The following is a 21,733-nucleotide window of genomic DNA, read 5'->3' as shown; positions in this document are numbered from 1 at the left end:
ATAGTCGAGTATTTTCAAATGAGGTAGGTATTTTAATTTAAATATAGAGAATTTTACGCTTCTCATTAGAAGGTACTTTCTCTGTCAGGACTATTCATTCTTTAGTCATATCAATTCCACAGGGAAGATTCCAAATGATGCAGTAAATGCAGACATGGCATCCATTACAATTAAACAGCCAGCATATGTAAACCTCACAACTTGTTTTCATATCACAATGACAGCATGTGGTAATGAACTTTCTGTTCAGAACTGTAAGACCTGGAAAGGGAAAGAAATATATACTCCCAAATACTAATTACTCAGATGCTTAATACCCAACCTCTTCAAAAATCTGGAGATCAGCCAAGAATTGTCATAAATGGTTTCTCTTTGTACCAGAACATAATTTATCAGCATTCTTAATTTTTATCTGTGCAGACACTGTGCTTAGTACTCAGCAATGAAATGGCTAAATATAACAGCAGTGCTAATTAGATCATTTGAGATTTTTGATTATAGCCCAGAATTCTCTAATAAATTCAGCTAAGGAACATCAACCACATCTGCTACAGCCATCACAGAATAGAAGGTGGTCACACTCACAAGAGATGGTGCAGAACCTCAACATGTCAGTGGCAACATACGTGTCCCACCTGAAATGTGACTGTTCAGCACAATAGCTGAGTAACTTGTCAGTACAGACCTACTTCTGCCTGAACAAATACCCAACAGCTTATCTATATAATGAAGAAGTAGAGTTACTTCTCTTGAAAAGAGGATACAAGGTCTTGATCAACTGTACTGTTTTGGGAACGAAGTGCTACCGGCAGCAGGCGGGAGGATGGATGTTCCTCTGTACAGGCTCTGTGTGCAAGGGCACAGTTACAACACTGTGCTTCATCTTCTGGCTTTGTCTCTCTCCCCCTTCCCACCCTCAAACCTCATCCTAAAACTTTTACATCTTTTTAATGCAGGAACATATTCCATTTTGACATGTTCGCTGTCGTTACTTACGAAGAAGCAGAATTTCTCATTGCTGCGACAAACTTTAAAACAATGAACCAATTAAGAAAAAATCTTTAGCTTAAATACCAAGAACGAAAGCATCACAAAAGCAACCTCTCTCCTTCTTCTTGTACTGGGCATTGTTCCGTGCTACCAAAACAAGAACTCATTCTACTGAAATAAAAAAAGTAACCTCACGGGGGAAAAAGCTTTTACCTCAAACATACCTGTGTAAGGCTAATATCCAAAAAGTCTCCTGTACTTATGTAAATAAAATCCCAATGTTTCCATGTAAAAACTGTAACTAAAACACCACCTATGACTGATCCCAGATTTTTCTTTCAGTGCACACACATTTGAAAGTTGCTCATTCCACTTGACAGTAGTGGTAATTACCAGTGAAAGTCTACAAGTTCAGCCAATACAGCAAAAAGAAATGGAATACACTGCAGAAATTTCAGTATATTATTCTGGCATGGTTCTCGTTTTATGAGCTCTGCAATGTTAAGGTTGTTACAAAATCCAAAATAAAAATTGAGAACAAATTGTGAATGAATTCGATTTAAATCAAATTAATTTTTTTTTTATTTTCTAGGATAATCTTCAAGACTTCACTGTACCAGTTGATGATATAAACACAAAATAGATAAATTAAGCCTTTTGGTTGTATCAAAGTTTTACTTATGCAAACTCATTAAAAAAATAATGATTTAAAACTCATACATTTACTTTGTTTGCACTTTAATAAGCAGAACAGACATAATTTGTGGCGTTAAAATTATTCGGGCACAATAAAAGCTAAGAACATGTCCTTGCCAAACGGTGAAACAAGATTTCCACGGCCTATGTATGCCTTGTTTCCCACAATCAAACTGTCACAGCATGAAAACATTCTCCTGCTTGTGGAGGTTTTGATACCCATTTCCCTGGTGAAAGTGTGCAAAGGATCTGAAAGAGTTATTGACAATTCATACAGTATCCCATATTCCATTAGATAGTACAAGCAGAGAACATACCTTAACTCTAAAGGGAGATGAAGCAACAATGTTTTAAATTACTATTGACTCCACTAAATTTCCTGATAATGTCAGAAGACTGTAGTCTTCAGGTTCATAAGAGACTCAAGATGATACAGGAATCCAATTATGCCAAGTCTATTTAGTTGTCCTGTTTGCTAAGCCAAAGGTTAACGAGAACTGCACAGAAAAAACCTCCCGTGGTATTACAAAGTATTTCTTATGCTGCATAACATGCAAATGAAAAAAAGTATTTTAATCAAGTCTTTCTTTAACTCCTTAATTGCAATGGGGCACTATGCTACAATACAGCAAATTAAAAACTCATGACGGAAAAACTGATTTTAAAAATTTGCCACTGAACTCAAGAGATCATCACTAATTACTAAAGTAATTATTACTGAATATTTCTAATTTGCAAAGGAAAAAATGTTCAGATCACAGAATCACAGGCAGGCGTTGCGAACATTAAATCTTTATAAACAGTAAGCTATGGCCTCTAATTTTAGAGAGAAATTAATTATATTTTTGTTGGCAACACATTCAAATCTGTTTACACAGCTGACAAGTTCCAGCTCCACCAGACTCACAGTGAGCTCTGAGGACTCCTCTGCTTCAGAGCAGATGACTCGACATTCACCGATTTCATTAAAGATGAAAAGGGGAAAGATTCACCTGCAACAATGTCACTTGTAAAAACAGACTTAAAACAGATTTATGAGTTTTACACACGTGAGGTATCCTATTGAAAAGAAAAGGGGGGGAGAAAACACGTGAAAACTGAACAGCTGTGGGAAAACAGATTAAAAGTGTTGAGTTTCCAATTCTTTTTTGGGCTAATGTAAACTAATAAAATGTTAAAATGGATCCAAATTTCAAAGACTGTAATTACCACATGACACCATGCTGTTATTTCAGATATTGCATCCATCAGCCCAGATAGGCTCTTGAATACAGGGACAGAGATTTACCCACCTTTCTCAACTACTGTTTCTGTAAACATTACCACAGATATGTTTTACAAGTATATTAGAAATCCAGACAGTCTTTGCTTTTTTTTTTTTTTTTTAATTGGCTTAAATCCTTTACCCAGAGCAAAAAACGCAGCAGCCATATTCGAACAGCAATTCTCCCTTTACAAAAAGAGAGTAGAAACAAACAGGAAAGTAATGCATCAAAGATAATGGCAAAATTTAGAGAAAGCAATCCCCAATTGCATTTTCACTTTGTACAACACTCCGGTTCAACCTATAGTTTACATGAATGATTTTATAAAAATATAAAAACTTCATTTTTATACATTTTTCTTGGGTCACAAAATTGACATACGACATAACTACATAATAATGTTAGCCTCTTAGGCATTTTTTTAGTGAATTTATTTATTTTGTTTTTTTCTAAATAAAGGCAGACCTCACTAGGCTGGCATTGGTAACATACCACTGTAAGAAAATTACCTGAGCAAAACTGAAAGATGTGCTGTAAAACATGCTGTAGGGACAACCATGCAAGGAACCAAGTGCAGTATTTAATGGAATTCTGCAGGTTAAGTCCCACAACTTCATGAATTTGTAGGCAAATTCACAAGTGGGTTCTGTCACCAACAGTGACCCTCCACTGATTTCAGCAGGAACGCCTCCTGCTTTGAAGCCAGGCACAGGATCAAGCATACATATGGTGAACTATCTTGGTAAAATATCTAGATGTGCATGCAAAGCATACATAAAACCAAGGACTTTTTCCCTGCAGTTCCATCACTGCAATAGACTTCTTCAACTTCCAAAATTCTGTGCAGCTTTCCTTCAGTCTAGAACACATCTCCTTGTCTAAAACATGCACCAAATCTGATACACATGAATAATTTCCATGTATTTCAGTAATCCAAATCTTCAGTATTTTGTATCTTTCAAGACAAAGCTCTGAAGTATTTGTAATGTTAAGTTACTGCACGTGAGAGTAAAAGCTACTGAGTGACTCCCATCAAAAATCCAAGTAAGATCAGCTATTTGCAGGGAGAAATGAAATGAGAACCAAAGGTACTCACTGAGTCATCTGTGGCAGAAGAGGGCCAGCCTTCCCACAACTGGTGACGGACAGGGATACTAGTCAGGTCATACACATTCCTCTTTACCTGGTTAAAGAAAAAAAAATAAATCAGAATTTGCTGTAGCAAAAGCAATACAGGCAAACTGCGTTGTTTTCAACATACCCCAACTTTTTTGTTTTTATTTTTTTTCCTAATTATTGTAAAACTGGTTTCTTCAACACTCTAAGGTTCAGATCTGGTCCATAGGTTTACACACAATACTGGCAAAAGCAATTGAAAACACTATGTTACAGCTGTCAGCAGAAAAAGATAAGAGCTAGCACCCTGCTTGCAGTCTACCTCGAGTGCACTTACCTCGAGTTAACAACTTTTTCTGAACAGAGAAGTAGCTTACAAAAATCAGGAAGTAAGCTGAAAATTGTAAAAATGGTAAATACTAACATAACCCATACAGATAAAGGTTTCATATTCAAAAAATTAATGAAAGACAATTCTAAACTACCATTCTCAGGAAGATAATACAATAAAACAAAAACATCTGATATCATTTGATCCTGCCTATTAATCAATACTTGCCATAGCTTCAGCACTGAAGCACAGTTGAGGTTTGACTCTACAGTAAGGTAATATAAACATATGGAATGTACATATGTTCCCTCGAAATTTGTCGTTTATTTTTAGTACAGGATGTACGTGAAACATCTGGCAGTACATATTTATCTACAAACGTGTTTGCACAATGAAATAGCACCAAAACTTGACCTGGATTGTCTTTAGAGAGAAATGCTGCATGGAACCTTTCTTTCAAATTTTGCACAGGAATAGATGGATGAAGAATACTTGTGCAGATAGTAAGTGGTGAAATAATTGTTCTAATCATTGTAAAGATATTAAGGAGAGTGAGGGACAAGGCAGGGATTTCCACCATACCCCTGGCTCACAAATGTTGACTGGGCAACATTCTTCAAAAGACTCTTCAGTGGCACGGTTGCAAGTTTGCCAACAAATACATATAGCTGAGAACATATCAAGATCAAACATAAAGTACAGTGCTCCTACTGTATTTTCAGATCTTCCATTCAATTACTGCTGCTCATTCTCACTACTTTTAGTAGAACTATTTCATACTAATAAAGTGCTCCTCAGTAAAAATTGTGAAGAACTGTCTCACATTTCTGGATAGATCTAATACATAGACTATATATGCAGATAATAATTTCAATACTCTCAGCTTGAAGCTTTATTAACATAAATATTCTGCACAAATAAGTGGAAAAGAAGTGCTTCAGTTTATCATCCAAGAGTAAGATACAATACTTCCAACTCTTGAGTCTGTATCTCACTAAAGTATGAAATTTAGACCATGTGGGTTCCTTACCTGGACATTTCAGTATCATAACATATATTTGGGTTGGAATTTCAGCTCAGTTTTACATTTGCTGTATGTTTTAGAATCCTTGAGATATCTCTCAGTTTTTTCTAAAACTGGTAAATTGATAACATGATACCCTTTATGTTAATATTGGTTTTGTTCAGCAGCTTTCACAGGGAGACTGACCTGGTAGCTATGTTTCAATTAAAAAAAAAAAATTACATCTATATTTTAACTAAAAAAAAATTTAAAAGTGGACTTCTTTTTAGTGCTTCCTCTTAGTATCCTTGACAGCTTAGTATCCAGGTAGAGATGTTACTCTGTACTGACCCCACAACAGCCCATCAAAATGTAGCAATTCTTATCTGTGATCACAAGAACACGTTTTTTGCTGCTTTAGTTTTCTTGCATTAAAAACCAGGATAAACTGTCCCTGTGAGATATTTATTGTCCAGTTACCCATCAGAAAGTCTTACTAATATTATTTTCACAATGTAAAACTCTAAAAGGAGCTAGTTTTAAATAACAAGTGCAACTTATTTACAGAAACACAGGATCAATGGGACTGCATAATACTGTTTTCAAAAAGCCTTCAGAAGTAAAAATAAATAACTCGGAAGTCACATTCCTCAAATTCCCTTTTAATTCCAAAGTACAACAGAAAGGCATTATGAAAAAAACAGTATTTCCCTTCTTTCATTAACTCATCTGTAACTGCACTGAATTCAATAACATTCCTCTGCTATTCTAAGCTTGAAAGGCATGCTTGGGGTAAAGTGTTATGTTGGTATAAAGCACAATGCCAGACTGATGTGCTGGACAAAAGTGATCAAAGTTGAAGTAATTTTAGCCAATGCACAAGTATTCTGCTGCATTATTCTACCAGAATGACATCTGTTGAGCAACTCGTCGCAGAATAAACCAGTTGTTATAGACAGGCCTGGCTGGGTAGAGGACCATGTAAGACTGATTAGAGTAATGTTTGATTAAACAAACTGCTTGAGTTAAGATCATAACTGGATTTGGAGTTCACGCCAAAGCAGTGTTCTTTCAAACAACAAGCCACAATCAATTATTTAAGATAAAATAAACTTGCTTTTAAATAACTATTTAATTTTAGGTTTGTTTGATAATTAGAACACTATTACAAAAGCAGATTGTAAAAGGTTTCAGAGATTAGAATATTTACCAATTGAGTACAGAAAATCCTTTCTCTTCATTAACTGACTTAATTTCACCCTAAAGTTAAAAATTCCATAAGAAGGAAAAAGTTCTAAAGATTCACATAAAGCAAAACCATAAACTGCTCCTTCACTGGGCCAATGAAATAAAAATCTACAGCCACACTCTTCATGCAACTGCACAAAAAGTTAGCATAGTAAATGGACAAAGTCTGTGTTAAGGCTTTCACTTATAAATTCAACAGGAGGCAACAAGAGGACCAAAATCTTTCTAAATCCATGTAAAGCAAACTCTAAGTTTTAGTGCCATCCACTGAGCTACATTTATTGGCAAACTTTTTGGTCCCCCACCTTTGATCAGTTTGAAATACAAATTGGTGGCATTGTCTTTGTGCAGCCCAGAATTTCTTTTCATAATGTTCAGATGCCATGGTGACTGGCACATTACTATGGCAGCCACCCTTCAGATTATCATCTCCAGAATATATGAGATCACTTAAAAACAAATTAAAGGCACATCTATTTGGTTTCACAACTCAGCTGTGAACAGTATCGATACAACCATTTAAACCAAAAAAAATACTCCCATGTACTTCAGATGAAGTTTTACTTGGAAAAGTATAATTCCTGCAGAATGCCCTGCCTTGCAGCTATACAATGATGCTGGAACACCATATGAAGTTTCACTGGTGTTGAAGGGAGCTAAAATATTAAACAAGGTTTAATATTTGAAAAAAACCCGTATGTCAAAGTAGTCAACACACAGAAAACTTCCCAGATACAGGTGGTGTTACTTTCTTATCTTTCACTGGTTCCTTCAAGCAGATGAGTATGTTGCTTTAAAAGTAAGGTTAAACACAAAAGATACACTTTATTTGTAGATATGAAGTTAATATAACATTTAAAGTCCTTCCACATTCATATTAGCAAGGATAAAATGAAGCAAAATGCATCACAGGGCAAAAAGTCTCTACCAGGTAATGTGATGATGACAATCTTCTGGTGATTTCACTTAGCAAGAATAAGCAGCTATTTTCTTACCTCTGAATTAGGAAAATCTGAAATCTATTGTCAAAAACAATAATCTAACACTTAGTAAATAATTTTTTAAAATTAAATTTATGCTGAATCATCAAAGAACTGCCATGCCTGAATCTGTATCTTTGAATCACAACAAATCACAACACAGTTTAACAGTACTTTCCCTCAGGCTGTTTTCTGCTTATGCAGGTACAAAGTTAATTGAAATAATGTAGATAATGAACTTTTGTTAGTCTTATTATTAAATATAATTTATGCAAAGCTGTAAATTGGCTGAGATGCTAAAGACTGTTCCAGGCACATAGGCAGCATGAAAGACAGTGCAAAAATGAGTGCATGAAAGGCAGACAAAAGGAGCAATAAAGTCAGAGGACTGTGAGGAATGTGGAATGTGAGTTGGGGGACGCAGGGAAATGAGAACAGATGCAGACAGACCAAGGTTTCGCAGGGCACTGATAGTACAGCGAGAATCTTGACTTTGACATTGTAACAGAGAAGAGGCCAGGACAAGCAACCAAAATTTTTAGGAGGCAGCAACGATACAGATGAGGCAATGACAGAAAGAAGTGCAAAGTAAGCAGAGTATTTTGGTGAAGAAAGATGGAAAGAAAGGAGGCAAACCCAGCTAAAGTGATAGGCTTCAGGATTATAGAGGAAAGCCTTTAACATCTCTGCCAGGCAAAATTCCACTGACAGATAGCAAAGAGCACTGGGAATCTGCAGTAATACATGGGAAGCAGGGACAGAACCTACTAAGTTTTTAAGCACGGAGAAGTGTCAAAGGTGTTAAAATAGTGAATCTGAAAGGATAGCAATGTTATCAATATCCATGAACAAAAAGATAGGTCAGATTAAAGGATAATTTCAGTTAACTAGGGACTAACAAGTATTATTATAAATACAGAGACACAAAACTATAAAGAAAGATTTTCTGAATCAGCATCTCTGCCACAAATTATTGCAATAGACTTGGTCCATAGTAACAGAAAGTGCAGGACACAAACTGAAGATGTCAGGAAAGAAAATGACAAATCAGTGATCCACACTTAAAATTTTCTCACCGTAGAGAAAACGTATTTTGCATTTTATCAGGAAAAGGACAGCAAGAAATCAAAAAAACCCTGAATTTCTTAACTTTAAAAAGTGAGATGTGCAGTCATTTTAACTACACAACCCACAGGTGGGATATACTCCATATACAGAGTAATGTAATATACTGTGTGAAGCACCACTGACATTAGCACCTGAAACTGAACTCTCAGAGCACTTTACCCAAGACTCCTTTAAGGGGTATGGTATAAATCTGCTCCACTCACAATTTTGTTTGCATTCTTGTATTTCCAATACATAACATTAAAAACTACATTTAAAAAATTAAAAAATGAAGGTTATTTTAATAATCAAATTTTCATTTTAGTGTAGGCTTTACTTTAGAAATAATAATGCAATTCTAAAGACATAAATGATAACCTGCCTCTCCTTCTAGCAGCTGACTGAAGTTTAAACTATGGAATGCTTTCAATTAGTGAATTAAGATGTCATAATTGGGCTATTTTTAAATAGTAGCATCTGCCTCTCACAAATTTTATACAAGCAAAACTCTCTAAGGAAGACTCTCTATGCTATTTACATTTACCCATACTCAATTCACTCTGTTGTAATCTAAAGGAAAAAAATACACTTCTAATGTAAATATTTAAAATCTATATACTGAATGCAAAAGAAAACCTCACCTGCCCAAGTCTATGAGTCAAAAGTCAGTTGTGATTCAGCACTTTTATGAAATGCATAGGAACTCAACTGTGTGCTTTACAACACATTCTCTAATTAGTTTTTTTATTTCATAGCTCTTCCTTTAAATTACTATTCTTGCTTTTAATACCTCTGAAAATATTCTGGTCTTTATTTATTAAGTTTTCTCCTTTAGTAGACTAAAGCTTTGAAACCTTGTTTCTTGTTTAATGTAGAATAAATTCTAAGATAATACATTTTAATTCAATGTCCGAAATACATTACTTGCTTTTTCTATTATGACAAGTAAAATTGAAACAAAGAAGCACTAAAATGTGTATACTTCCTGCAAGTAGTATTCTCTTCCCTCTGATTAGGACTGTTTCATTTTTAAATTAAAAACAATATGCAATTTCAAACCTTCCTAAATGGCCCTAAGAGAACCTGAATGTCCATTGTACGTCAGCCACATACAAAGCAGAATTCATCAGTGAGTTACAACACACAGAGAAAAAAAAATCAATAGGAAATTTTCTGCTAAGTTTTTGTGTACCATTTTCCTGCAACTAAACACATTTTATGTACAGAAACGCCACTAATGCATCCAACTTTCACTTTAGTGTCTACGGGAAAGCGTTCAAACCCAAATAAACCCAGTTCAAACTACTGTTAAAAATAGGTTGTATTGTAATGTAGCACTCAGTAAATCTTGTGCCAACATCTTCATTACAAACCCTTGTGGAATCGTTCAAATGTGTGATTTTTTGTGACACTGCTGATAAGAATTCAAACCAAGACTAGATATTAAACACTGAGCAAAAACCAGCAAATACATTCTTTTTTTGTTTCCAACTCTTTCACTTCAATATCTAGAAAAGAGATTGAAGTACACGAATTTTGCCTCTCATGGCTGGAAAGGAGCAGTAAGAACTTCATATATCTCGGGATTAAATAAATACTTTAACATAAACACTATGTTCAATTTGAGAGATGAGGCAAGGAGAAACAGGCAACTACTTTGAAAGATTAAGTGGCTGGATAAGTAAATGTAAAGTTAATATTGCTATGCTGTTATGTATTTTTAAATGGTGGAGGAAGGAAAACTTCAGGAGAAAGAATCTGTAAGCACACAATAACTCTAACAGAGAGATGATTCACCATAATACTTTAGTAAAAAAACAGCTCTTTCAGGATAATTAGGTACTAAATATAAGGAACCAGCATCACTTCCAGAAAGGCATATGGATTCTTTACTCCCCAAGTAAACACTTATAGTCTCATTCCCTGAGATTTACACCCATCATACTGAGCCATCAAACAAAATCCAAAAAAACCAACCCTCATTACTTTCATTTCACTTCTGTTAATTCTTGAGGACTACAGCTAGTCTGAATTACTTATGTGAAATACTACTGGCAAACTTTAAATGTCATAAATTAAGAGAAAATAAACTGCTTTTTCCTAAGTTATTTCGCTGTGTTCTGTCCTCTTGTTCTACAGCTGAGACACACCTTCCAAGACATCCCCTACTCACTTTACAGCCTCATCAAGCAACTATATTTCTGAGCTGTAACACTTAATCAAATAATTAAGAAATTTTTCTCAACTAGAAGTTTGTATCAGAAGCTCATCCAGTTTGGGAATCACCAGATTATTTAAAAATTCATTAAATGTAACGACACTTAAAATTCATTACATTTTGTAAATGCTTGCAAAGAAGCCTTTGGCAGATTCCTTGTAGTAATAGAAATAACATTGTGAATAAATTACTTTCATAATTTCACAATTATTCATACTTCATTATCCTTTACTTCATTTGTTGGATCTCCTATTTAAACCAACCCTTCTTGGATGTCATTTGACCTTTTTTAATGGATCTGCGCCAAGTGCACATCTTAACACTACAACCCACAATAAAATGGATCATTGGGTAATAGTAGCATATTTTTGTGGTTGAAACTTGCAAATTTTGAAACAGAAAGTAAAAGCAAGGTTACAACTAAACTCTGCTGAATCTTCTGACATGTGAACTTCTGATTGCCTCATGAATTTTATATATATATATGTATATATATATACACTCACACACCTACAATATAATCTGAAAAGATGGATGTTCCAAGCACATGAGATGTTCCAAACATGACATGTTCCCTCAAATATTTAGCAAGATATTTTCCCAAGCTCAGCCTCCTGTCCAGACAAGGTTTGAGAATTAATCTGAGCTCTCTTCAAACTACCAGATATTACTTTTTGCCACTGCTTTGGATCGGCCCTTTCCTGGGCCACAGCATGTGGCAAATGTTGAGTATATTCCCTATATTATTCATTATATTCAAATTCTACATACAACTCTCTGTCTTTAAAAGACTAGTTTTATTCTCAGTGCCTCCGTTTTCTGACAGCTGATCTCCACTTTTAAACCCCTTAAATTACCTGTCCTTTTAGAACTGCATTATTGCTAAATGCAAGTTACAATCTTCTGAACTTGATGCAGAAGTTACTGGTTGCTGCTATATGGCCTGCACTGCACAAAGGTTCAGCCCACATAATTATTATTATTCATTGCTTGTAGTGCCTAGGAGACCTAATTGTGATAATCCCCTCTGAACCTAAAACTGCATGACCCTTTGAATTTTTTAATAGAAGGTTAAAAGAAGAAACAAATTCCTATAGAAGAAGAAGGGAAAACACATTCTTAAGAAATTGAGGCAAGAGACACGAGTATTTGAAAAAAAGAAAAAAAAAACAACCCACAGGAAAAAAATCATTTTAGCAGCACACAAGCATGAGGTTGAAATGGGGTATGAAAGAATTAAGAGTGTGAGCTGGCTGTGACATTAGAGATTGAAAGGAAGATGTGATTAGGGTTAAAAGAGATCAAACAACAAAGACTTACTGCCAAAACAATTTTACGAATTTATTTGAAAATGCCTTAAAGACTTCTACTAACAAAATAAAATCAATGATAATACCTGAAGTTCGCTTGTTTGCTTGTTCTACATACAGTGCACTGACACAGAAAAGATACATTTGGAAGTCCTAGTTTGTTTTTCCATTCAGTAGGAATGGTCATTTGAGAAAATATACTTATTAGTAGCCTAAATGACAAAACACTGCTCTGTGGAAACTTGACTGATCTCCCTGCACATTATGAAAGATGACATGCAACTGCTACTCAATCATCTACTACCAGATAACTATCAACAGGTAACTACTCTTTTGACAAAACATTCAGCTGCAATATGAAGGGTAAATACAGTTTCTAATATTTTTACTCCCAAGGTCCCAATTCCAGTTGATTTTACATCCTGAGATGCTGATAAATTGCCAAATATCTGCTATTTTGCTTCCATTAAAAATTAACATTTTAGGACCCTTTAAACATAATGGGACAAACTCTGGAGGACTACACTCGAGCAAGATCCTGCATTTGGCAGGAAGAATGAGATCTTAGTTTCACTACAGAAAATGTTACTTTTAGTTACCACCTTCCAGGAGATTTCAGAGTACTTCACAAAGCATGACAGAAAAATTCTGTGACGTCCAGAGGGTTATTCTGGACTCTGCTGCAGCCCAGGGCAGAAGAGCACTCAAGCTAGACAGATAAAACAATATGTAATCTTTATTAAGGTATCTCTGGGAGTAAGACAGATATGGAAAACATCAAATTAGAAAAGTGCAATTAAGATCAGTTCTATGATCTCTGGAGCTAAAGAAAGCCATATGAAAACCAACAGTTGAAACAGCTGGTCTACTAAGTGTAACAGAGGACTGCACCAGGATAACAGTTTGTGTCTGGGTTAACCTCATGAAAGACCATCAGAAGAGACAAGTCTCTTCATATGGATTCCATACTTAGCAGACTTAATGGACAGTCCCAATAAATTATCTCAGAAGTTAAAGCAGTTACTTGGAGGAAAATGTACCTTGACACTTACTGATCATGAAGTTAAGTACATGACCGAGACTTTGATCCAAGCTATTTAAAACTGGTATGAAAACACAATTTAAACTTATTTAAATTTAAACAAATTTAAATACACATTCTGTCCATCCTAATATCTGTATCTTGTATTGGCTGTGTCATTTCCTTTCTAAGGAACTAGTTGTCTTAAGTTATAGTACAGTGATTATTGTGGACATAGTCAGGCTCCCACTCATAAGGACATTGAAGATTATTTCTAGGGTCTGAATTATCACTAGAAGTGAAAGAGATAGTCAGTGTGACTCTTGCAGTGGAAAGGACATTTTTTACATTTTCATGGCTCTTGTGTTCTGAACAAAAGAAAATTTTAGACAAATGTAATTGAAGTCAAACACCCTCATCTTGATTTAAAAAGTAACTGGTTTGGAACAGCCCAAGCACAACAAATACGTACACTGGTCTTTCATCACTTCCATACCTGGCAATTTTCAAGAGTTTCAAAAGTAATCACTCATATCTAGTAAGGAGAAGAATGAAAGTTAAATGTCCAATTCTTGCTGTATTTAATCATAGTAAAGTGCATCATTTGTATTCATACAGGGGAGAGGAAAAAAAAAAGAAAAATAAGGGGAAAAATAATAATAATTAAAAAAAATAAAATAAAAAAAAACTCAAACAAACAAACAAAAAACCCCAAAAAAATCCCCAAACCTTCCCCTTGAATTTTCTTTTCAGTTTGGTCCTATCATCATCTCCCCCAAATCTCATATTATAATTCCAAGAAATATGCTCCTTAACACATTCATTGACTAACAGTGTCTTCCTCCACTCCTACCCAAACATGTTTCAGAATAGAATCTGATTCAATTTCAGTCTTAGAAAACACATAAACCTCACGTGCTTCAGAGCAATCCTTATTTTAAGTGATAATCCTCCCAATTTTGTTCTAAGAAACAGAACATCACAAAATCAGTGTTCTGTCGTGTTTTTACTGTCTCTAGACAATCAATAAAATACACTTTTGTGAGAAAGAATGTTTTATTCCTACTAGAGACAACATGAAATCTATTCAAACTTTTGTAAATGGTTAATAATTAGGAAATATTTGCAAATTTATATATGACATGAAAAATTAGTTCAGTCTAGGAATTTCACGAAGCAAAGTACCACAGTCATGCAGAGGGTTGTGCAGTCCTTCCATACAAAGAAATCCCCAATACCTCCAACACCAATGTTTTACTTCTCTCTTCCCACCACTTTTAGACTTAAGGGTCACAGCAAGCCTGCTGCTTAGTGAAGAGAGATGGGCAGACTGAGTCTGCAGCCCTTTTATTCCCAGGGCCAGCCAACTAGGTCCATCTAAAATGGAAGATGAGCCATAAAGGTTTTGTGCATTATATTAATTATCCAAAACACAAATTATGTGCAAAGTGTCTTTTCTCTAGAGACTCGCTGGTATCATCACCACACAAAAGAGAATATGGGTCGTCCAAAAACCCATCAATAACTCAACTGGTTCCTTTCCTGGTTCACCTGGGTTACTGGAATCAGGGAGTTGGCAGACTCTTACATGTGAAAACTCTGTAGGAACTCTAAAGTAAACAGTGATATCTTTTCTCAGTCGTAAGTATGAATTTAATAAACTATTTGATGTGGTTGACTTTGAATAGGTAATCTATTCATGTTATTCTGAATTCAAGTTAAAATAAACTATAAAACAAGGTTTATTGAGCTGTCAGTCAACTTTCTACTAACCAAAACATTTCTTGGTATGTCCTCCATTTCATTTGCATGTCTGCCAAATCAACACTTCTTTTGAGGTTTATGATATTCAGAAATTAATTTTTGCTTAAACCAAATAGTGGCTGTTAGTTTCACAATGGAAAAGACAATTATGCAGACAAATCCTCAGTGTGTTTTAAAAAATCAACATACATTAATTACAAGTACAGTCACTAACACTGCTACATTTAAGGTATATGCACGTAAGGTGCCCGATTATACCATTAGCAAGCAGCTCTCCTATATAAATATACATTTTTAAAAAGAGAATGCAGTCTATTTAACAATTCACTAACAAAGCTATTCCTTAGCTCATCCCTGCCATAACCTGTTCTATTCAGAAACATATGGGAAAAGACATTAAATAACCAGTGAAAACCATGGACTTCTGGTATTAGTGCTACACATTGCATACCCCTATTCATTATTCCACCTCCCTTGTTTAATCTATCATTAAGACTCAGTGACCCTACACTAAATTTAAAGCAGATCCTTCCTTCCTCCCATGCCTAAATTCACATACTTTTCTAGTTGGGGATGCCCTCAAGTATTAGCCACTCTACAGGGTTTCTCTAATCTCAGCTCTGAACTATGTTGTGCTATAGAAGCAAGAAATTGCTGGTTTACATCTTTAACTATGGAATCTTCCACCCAAAAAACCACCCCTCCTTCACTTAATAAGATAGAAAAAAAACTTGCATGTAGAACATATTTAACGTGTTCAAAAATTATATATTTCCCTCTATATGTTATGAAGTATATTATTTTAAAGTACTGCTTCCCCGTACTTGTGTCCCAAACACAATTTCATTGGAAGCAATTTTAAAACTTTCAGAAGTTTATTGTTACATCTTAGAAGAGCTAGATCTTTATTTGCTCTCAAAGTCAATATGAAACAGGTTTCTAATAAACATGTTTTTTAAAAATCGAGAAAACAAGATGACAAAAAAATCAGATATTTGATTTGCTTTTGGTTTTTAACATAGGAACTAAAACCATAAAAAAATATTAAGACCTCTACTGTCTTTCATTTCTTTTTACTGACACTGTTTGCAGTTTACCAGTAATGGCAGTATAGATGAAAATATATTATAGAGTTTTCTGAATGAGAGACAAGAGTCATTATTGTTACCATCTGTACCCTTGTCTTTCTCTTCCACAATAAGGTGAAAATTGATCTGCACCAAAGTTAAAGACACATAAGACTGTAAGTGAAGCAGAGATAAAATTCTGTTCAGTTAACAAAATGAATTGGGCAAAGGTGCAACCCAAATATAGACTTTTATCTCTACCAAAACAAGCCATACAAATTTGGTTTGGTTTCACGAATAATACTATTTTTAGAATATTATACCATGTTTAAACATATTTTCTCAAAAAACAGAATGAAGTTGAAAACAGCAGCTGCAACCTGATCGAAAACCCCAATCTGCATTCTGTCTGGCTCTTATTTCTTTAATTGAAGTCTTTCCCCAAACAAGTCAGCACTTGAACAAGTTTACATGAGTCATACGTACTTGTAGATGTAAAAAGATGATGGGGAAAGCAAATTAGTAAGGTTCAAGTTGTCAAGTTATCAGGTAACAGAAAAATATTAGGAACGGTTAAAATAAACACACTAAGCCAAGAGCAACACTGGAAAACCTGAAGTCCAAGTTCTACACAGGTGCAGGCACAGGAGGGTGAAGGGAAAGTGTTACTGAAGAATGAAAATAAACAGTAACTGTAAACTCTATAGATCTGGTACACAGAACAATTTGGAGACAAAAATGATCTGGAGGCCTCTCCAATGAGGAAGTTTTCTTTACAAACAGCAACTCTTCTGAAAAAAAGAAGTGCTGCAAAGGCCCCAGTTCTGCAATCTCTAGTTCAGGCCTTCTTCCTGAATGAGACTGGGTTCCAGAGTCAGACTGCTTTAATTAAAAATGTAAGTAGTCTACAAAATCGAAATCACATTTAGAATACCAAAATTTTAAAAAGAAAGCTGCATCATCTTGTTCCACTAAGAGCAGTGCACAGCTGAGTCTCTCTCAATGCAACATGAGTTTATTCGCTGTACCCTCAACAGTGGCCACCTTCTTGAATTGTCTGGCTTGAATAATCCAGAAAGGCACACTGCTGAAACCACACAGCTGTTTCATGGTAGAGGACTCAATCTTTAATATACAACTAACTGCAATTACATGAGTGTTTGACTAAAACTCTACAGGGAGTTACCTCTTCTGTGGAATCCAGTCTTTACAAAGCTTACCATTCATACACTGCAGAACCATGACAGAAAACTTAATGATCACTTCAGAAAATGAGATAATATGAAGCTATTCTGACCATTTTCACTATTTTACTGTGCAAACTTGTCATCTCACTGAAATGGAAAGATCTGAATAAAGGTTAACTTAATTAATTAAACATACATATTATTTTCTTTGTGCTTTCTAGTCTTAGCTTGACATGCAATTCTGTAACTATTAAGTATGCAGTGAACACTATTCCATTTAACAAAAAAAATGACTTAAATTACAGATTATTAAATCTTGGCTACTCATTTCCCCCAAAACACCTCCAATACTGCACAGAATTAACACAGACCCCATCAGAATTCCTTTATCTAAAATAAAACTAATAAAACTAGAAACTATGTATTACAAAACAATACTCTTGGATAACCAATACTAAGATCAGAAATGATCTATTCAGTTCAAATTAACACGTTTCTATAAATCAAAGTAAAATACATCCTCACTTTCATTCCTGTTACAGAATTATCACCTTAATAGCCAATAAAAAGAAAGACCTAATGAGGTATTTCAGTATCTCCCAAAGAAATATTTTCAGCTCTGTTTTTCTTTTAAAGTGCTTGAAAGGAAAAGAGTAATGAATTGCTCACGCAGCCTTTTTTATTATTGTTATAACAAGTGAGTTACACCAAGTCTTAATTTTTTTCACATACTTCAGGATATTTTTTGTCTCACTGCAACAACGGCAAAGGAAATCTCTGAGCAGAAAGGACAGTTACTTAACAGCTGCTTGGGAACAGCAAACCTCTTTGTTTCCACTAGTGGCTAATGGGATGAGATGACAAAGATTTATTGCATAGTTAAGGGATATCTGAGAGCTCTGCACCCTAATATCCAGAAAACAATCCAATATTTCCTGGAAATAAGCTTCCATGAGAGACAAGGATCTAGATTTCTAGATTTTCAAAAAACAGGTCATTCAGCTATATCTTGCTGAGTTTCCAGGACTACTTCTACCTATTAGGATGAACATCCAGTACTGGAGATGACCAAGCACCCTTTGACCCTGAAAGCATCCACATACATCATGGGGTCCAAGGATTTGAGATGGGGAAGACAAATCTGTTCCAGTCCAGCAATAACAACCTGGAAACTTGAAGAAAGGACTGAGAGATTTTGCTGGTCATTCACCCACACTGAGAGGATGCCCTGCACCTAAAATTGTTTCAAACAAGACAGTGAAATCATAATCACCTCTTTCATTACCTAAATGAGAATGCTTAAAAGAAGATTAATTAGAGGCACATCCAACAGATCAGTGTATGTAACAGGCACTCTAAAGCGACTTAAGGACTAGAATACATTTATTAGCATTTTTTTTGTTGTGTCTGGAACTGAAAGATCAGCCTTGAGCAACCACAACCTGGAAAGCTTCGGGGATATCCTCCCTGGTGTCTCTTGTCAAAAATGTTCCAAATCAACTGGACACACAACCCTTTAGCATTCACAAAGATATACCAGAGGGATGGGCCTTTCTGAAAGACCAAATACTTTTTAACAGAGAAGTCAGGTCTTTGAACATCCTTAGTAAAGTAAAATCACCACCATGACACTGGCGTAGGTGAGGCTTGAGCACACACACTATCAACAGCAGCTGAAAAACATTTTATAAACAGCTTGTGGGCCAGTGAGCTGTCACTTACCCACCAACCATCAGAAAAGGGACAAAAACCTATGTATGTATCCAGTCACATGGAATGCATGACTGATGAAAATAAACTTGGTGAATTTATGTTGCAGCTTTGTGTTTTTAAGTAACACGTGCATGAATAGCAGTCCTGACACATTAAGAACCAAAAAGGTTCTTGGACAGAAAATGAGCTACAATGTACAGACAGGAATCTGGCACAGACTGACCTCAAGCAGTAAAATGAGATCAGTAACATAAAAACTCTCCACATGAACACAAAAATGAAGACATTTGGATACCCTATTTTAAAGACAGGGTATTAAAGATCCTCATCTTGTGTTCATTTTGGATATTTGGAATAGTTTCTGTAAAATCCTCTTCCCTTGAAATAAGAGGCCATTACTAAAGCCCAATGGATTAGAAGACCCAGAAAAGGCTTGCCTGCAGATGTCTTATGAAAACCAATTCCTAAAAAGCAGCAGGAAAAAACACTGCAGGGATGGCAGAAAGCCAACAAAAAGCTAAGAGCTGCTGGTCATGGTGTCACAGTGACAGGCATTTTAAATTGTAATCCCAGACCAGAGACATGTGTAATCTGTCACCAAATCTACAGAGAAAATGGACAGATCAGACTGGAGGGGAAATAGGTCACTCCTTTCCAAAATATTAAAAACTTTTTGGAAAGTAGAGATTGAGACACCAGCTATTAGATATAAGTTCATCTATGGTGGCTTTGCCAGTGATGATAACCTGAGACTCTATCATGATTTGCAAGGAAGCTGGGGGAGCAGGAAGTCATTTAAAAGCATCTGCAGTTCATTCTGCTGCACATCTTTGACCTTGTTGCAGACTCTCAAAGCATAGAATCAATCTGTGCTTGAAGAAAAATCCTGTTACTCACTGAAATTCAAAAGTTCAGTTGAATAAGTGACAATAAAAGATCCTGTTTTCAGACTCTGGTATAGAGGTAATGTCAGAAAAATAGGGAGCTTTGGTTCATATCACCACCTCTTCAGGAGAGATATTCCAGATCTAATCCTTAGAAATGGGTTGCTAAAAGATTAGAATCTTTTGGAGATTTTGAGGATATGCTAATATCACATTATCTTAAAAATACTTACAAATGCACATGAGACATTAGCCTTGGGAAAGATGTAAAATTAACCTGCAAGAAAGCTCCAGAACCATGCAAATGAGCAAGATGAACAGTAGAAATTACAACCTTACACTTTTGTTTTTCAGTAGCTGTCTCTGATTTAGAAGATCTTAAGGCATTTTTACTGTGCAGGGATAGAGAAGGACAGAAAAGCACATTTCAGAATAAAAACTGTGTAGAAATACTTGCAAATTAAACGCCTCTTTTTACTTTCATCAGAGCTTTCCTTTTAAAAAGGAATCAATAAAGCTTCACAAGAGTAAACCGTGTGCAGTTTGTTCTTCCTGCATCAACATCAGTGCCAATTAAATTCTGAACCCTAAATCTTTATTGTTTCCTATTAGCTGCTAACCAGAAGGTACACTGTGATTTTCTGAGATCCCAGGCTGAGACTTGCTGTAGCAGCAGTTAGAAAAAATGTTCTTGTTTTGACTTGTCTGCTGGGTAAACTTGACATCCAAGCTACATGGTGGAAAATAAATACATAATACCAAGATGTTAATTTTACAGAAACACTTAACTCTTCTGACCACAATTAACACTCTGAGGGAGAAAAAAAGCCATTGACAGGTCTGCCTAGCTCCTGCTTCTGCACTGCTTCCCAGGCTCCCTTTCCAAGTGGTGGCTCAGCTCCTGGAGAAGCCAGGTTGCCACCGACCCCAGGGCTGCCTTCAAAGCTGTACATGGGGAGAAAAAGTGGAGCAGAGTGACAGGGAGTTAAATACAGCTACAGAATGACAGTGACTCCCAGCTAGAATCCAAAAGAGAAGCCTAAGAGCAATGGTTGCTGAGAATAACTCATCCCTCTCCCACCCTCAAGCTCTAAGAACACCTCCATGAGGAGACCAGGACACGACTCTCAGAACACAACGGTTTTGTGGGAGCTCCATCCTATTTGTGCAAACAGACAGGAAGGCAGAATTGGCCTTTATGCTCCTAGGTCTTTATTTTTTATAAACTAACCAGGAAAGGTGCATTTTGGGAATACAGCTAAGCTTGTTTTGCATAAACACTGCTCCAAATCTCTCACACCATTCCCTAAGAGCACACAAGGACTGCTGCAACACTGAATTCCTCCAAAATACCATGAACCTCATGATATGGTAGAATATTTTTCACATCTATCCTACAACAGGGACATTTATCACTAAACTGGAGAAAGAACTGGAAAAAAACCCCAATAAGTCATCATTTTAACAGCAGTAGAACATAGATAGCATGCTTACAGAAATTAACACTGTAAGTATATTTTTGTTTATGATGAATATGAACACTAAACTTTCTAGTAATTTCTAATGTATTACTGTATTGCTTTCTAGCAATTTCTAATACTACACTTGATTTGCCAAACAGTCAAAGAAGAGAGTGCAAAACTGACTTTTTTTCCTTATTCCAGCTGCATTGCAGTAAGCTGGCCACAATTCACAAATTGGAGAATAAAGCAATGCAAGGAATTAAGAAAGAGCTTTTAAAAAGCCTAAGAAGCAATTTTTTTTGTCTGTGGAACCATCTAAAGTCAAAGGACTCATTTTGGTTGAAGAAGAAAGTCATCATGGAAAGAAATC

General features: G+C 35.6%; 1 protein-coding gene across 2 annotated transcripts in view; it reads right to left on the bottom strand.

Moving 5' to 3' along the window:
* The window catches only part of FAF1 (Fas associated factor 1), a 158,911-nt gene that overhangs the window by 70,771 nt on the left and 66,407 nt on the right, over positions 1-21,733 (bottom strand). For both annotated transcript variants that reach the window (XM_064665251.1, XM_064665252.1), the window contains one exon: positions 4,048-4,134. In XM_064665251.1, the coding sequence (XP_064521321.1) occupies positions 4,048-4,134 (87 nt within the window). The remainder of the gene's footprint in view (positions 1-4,047; positions 4,135-21,733) is intronic.

Source organism: Pseudopipra pipra, chromosome 9 (genome assembly GCF_036250125.1).
Source record: "Pseudopipra pipra isolate bDixPip1 chromosome 9, bDixPip1.hap1, whole genome shotgun sequence".
Taxonomy (NCBI): domain Eukaryota; kingdom Metazoa; phylum Chordata; class Aves; order Passeriformes; family Pipridae; genus Pseudopipra; species Pseudopipra pipra.
The sequence above is the reverse complement of the archived record's forward strand: the minus strand, read 5'-3'. Positions and strand labels throughout refer to the sequence as shown.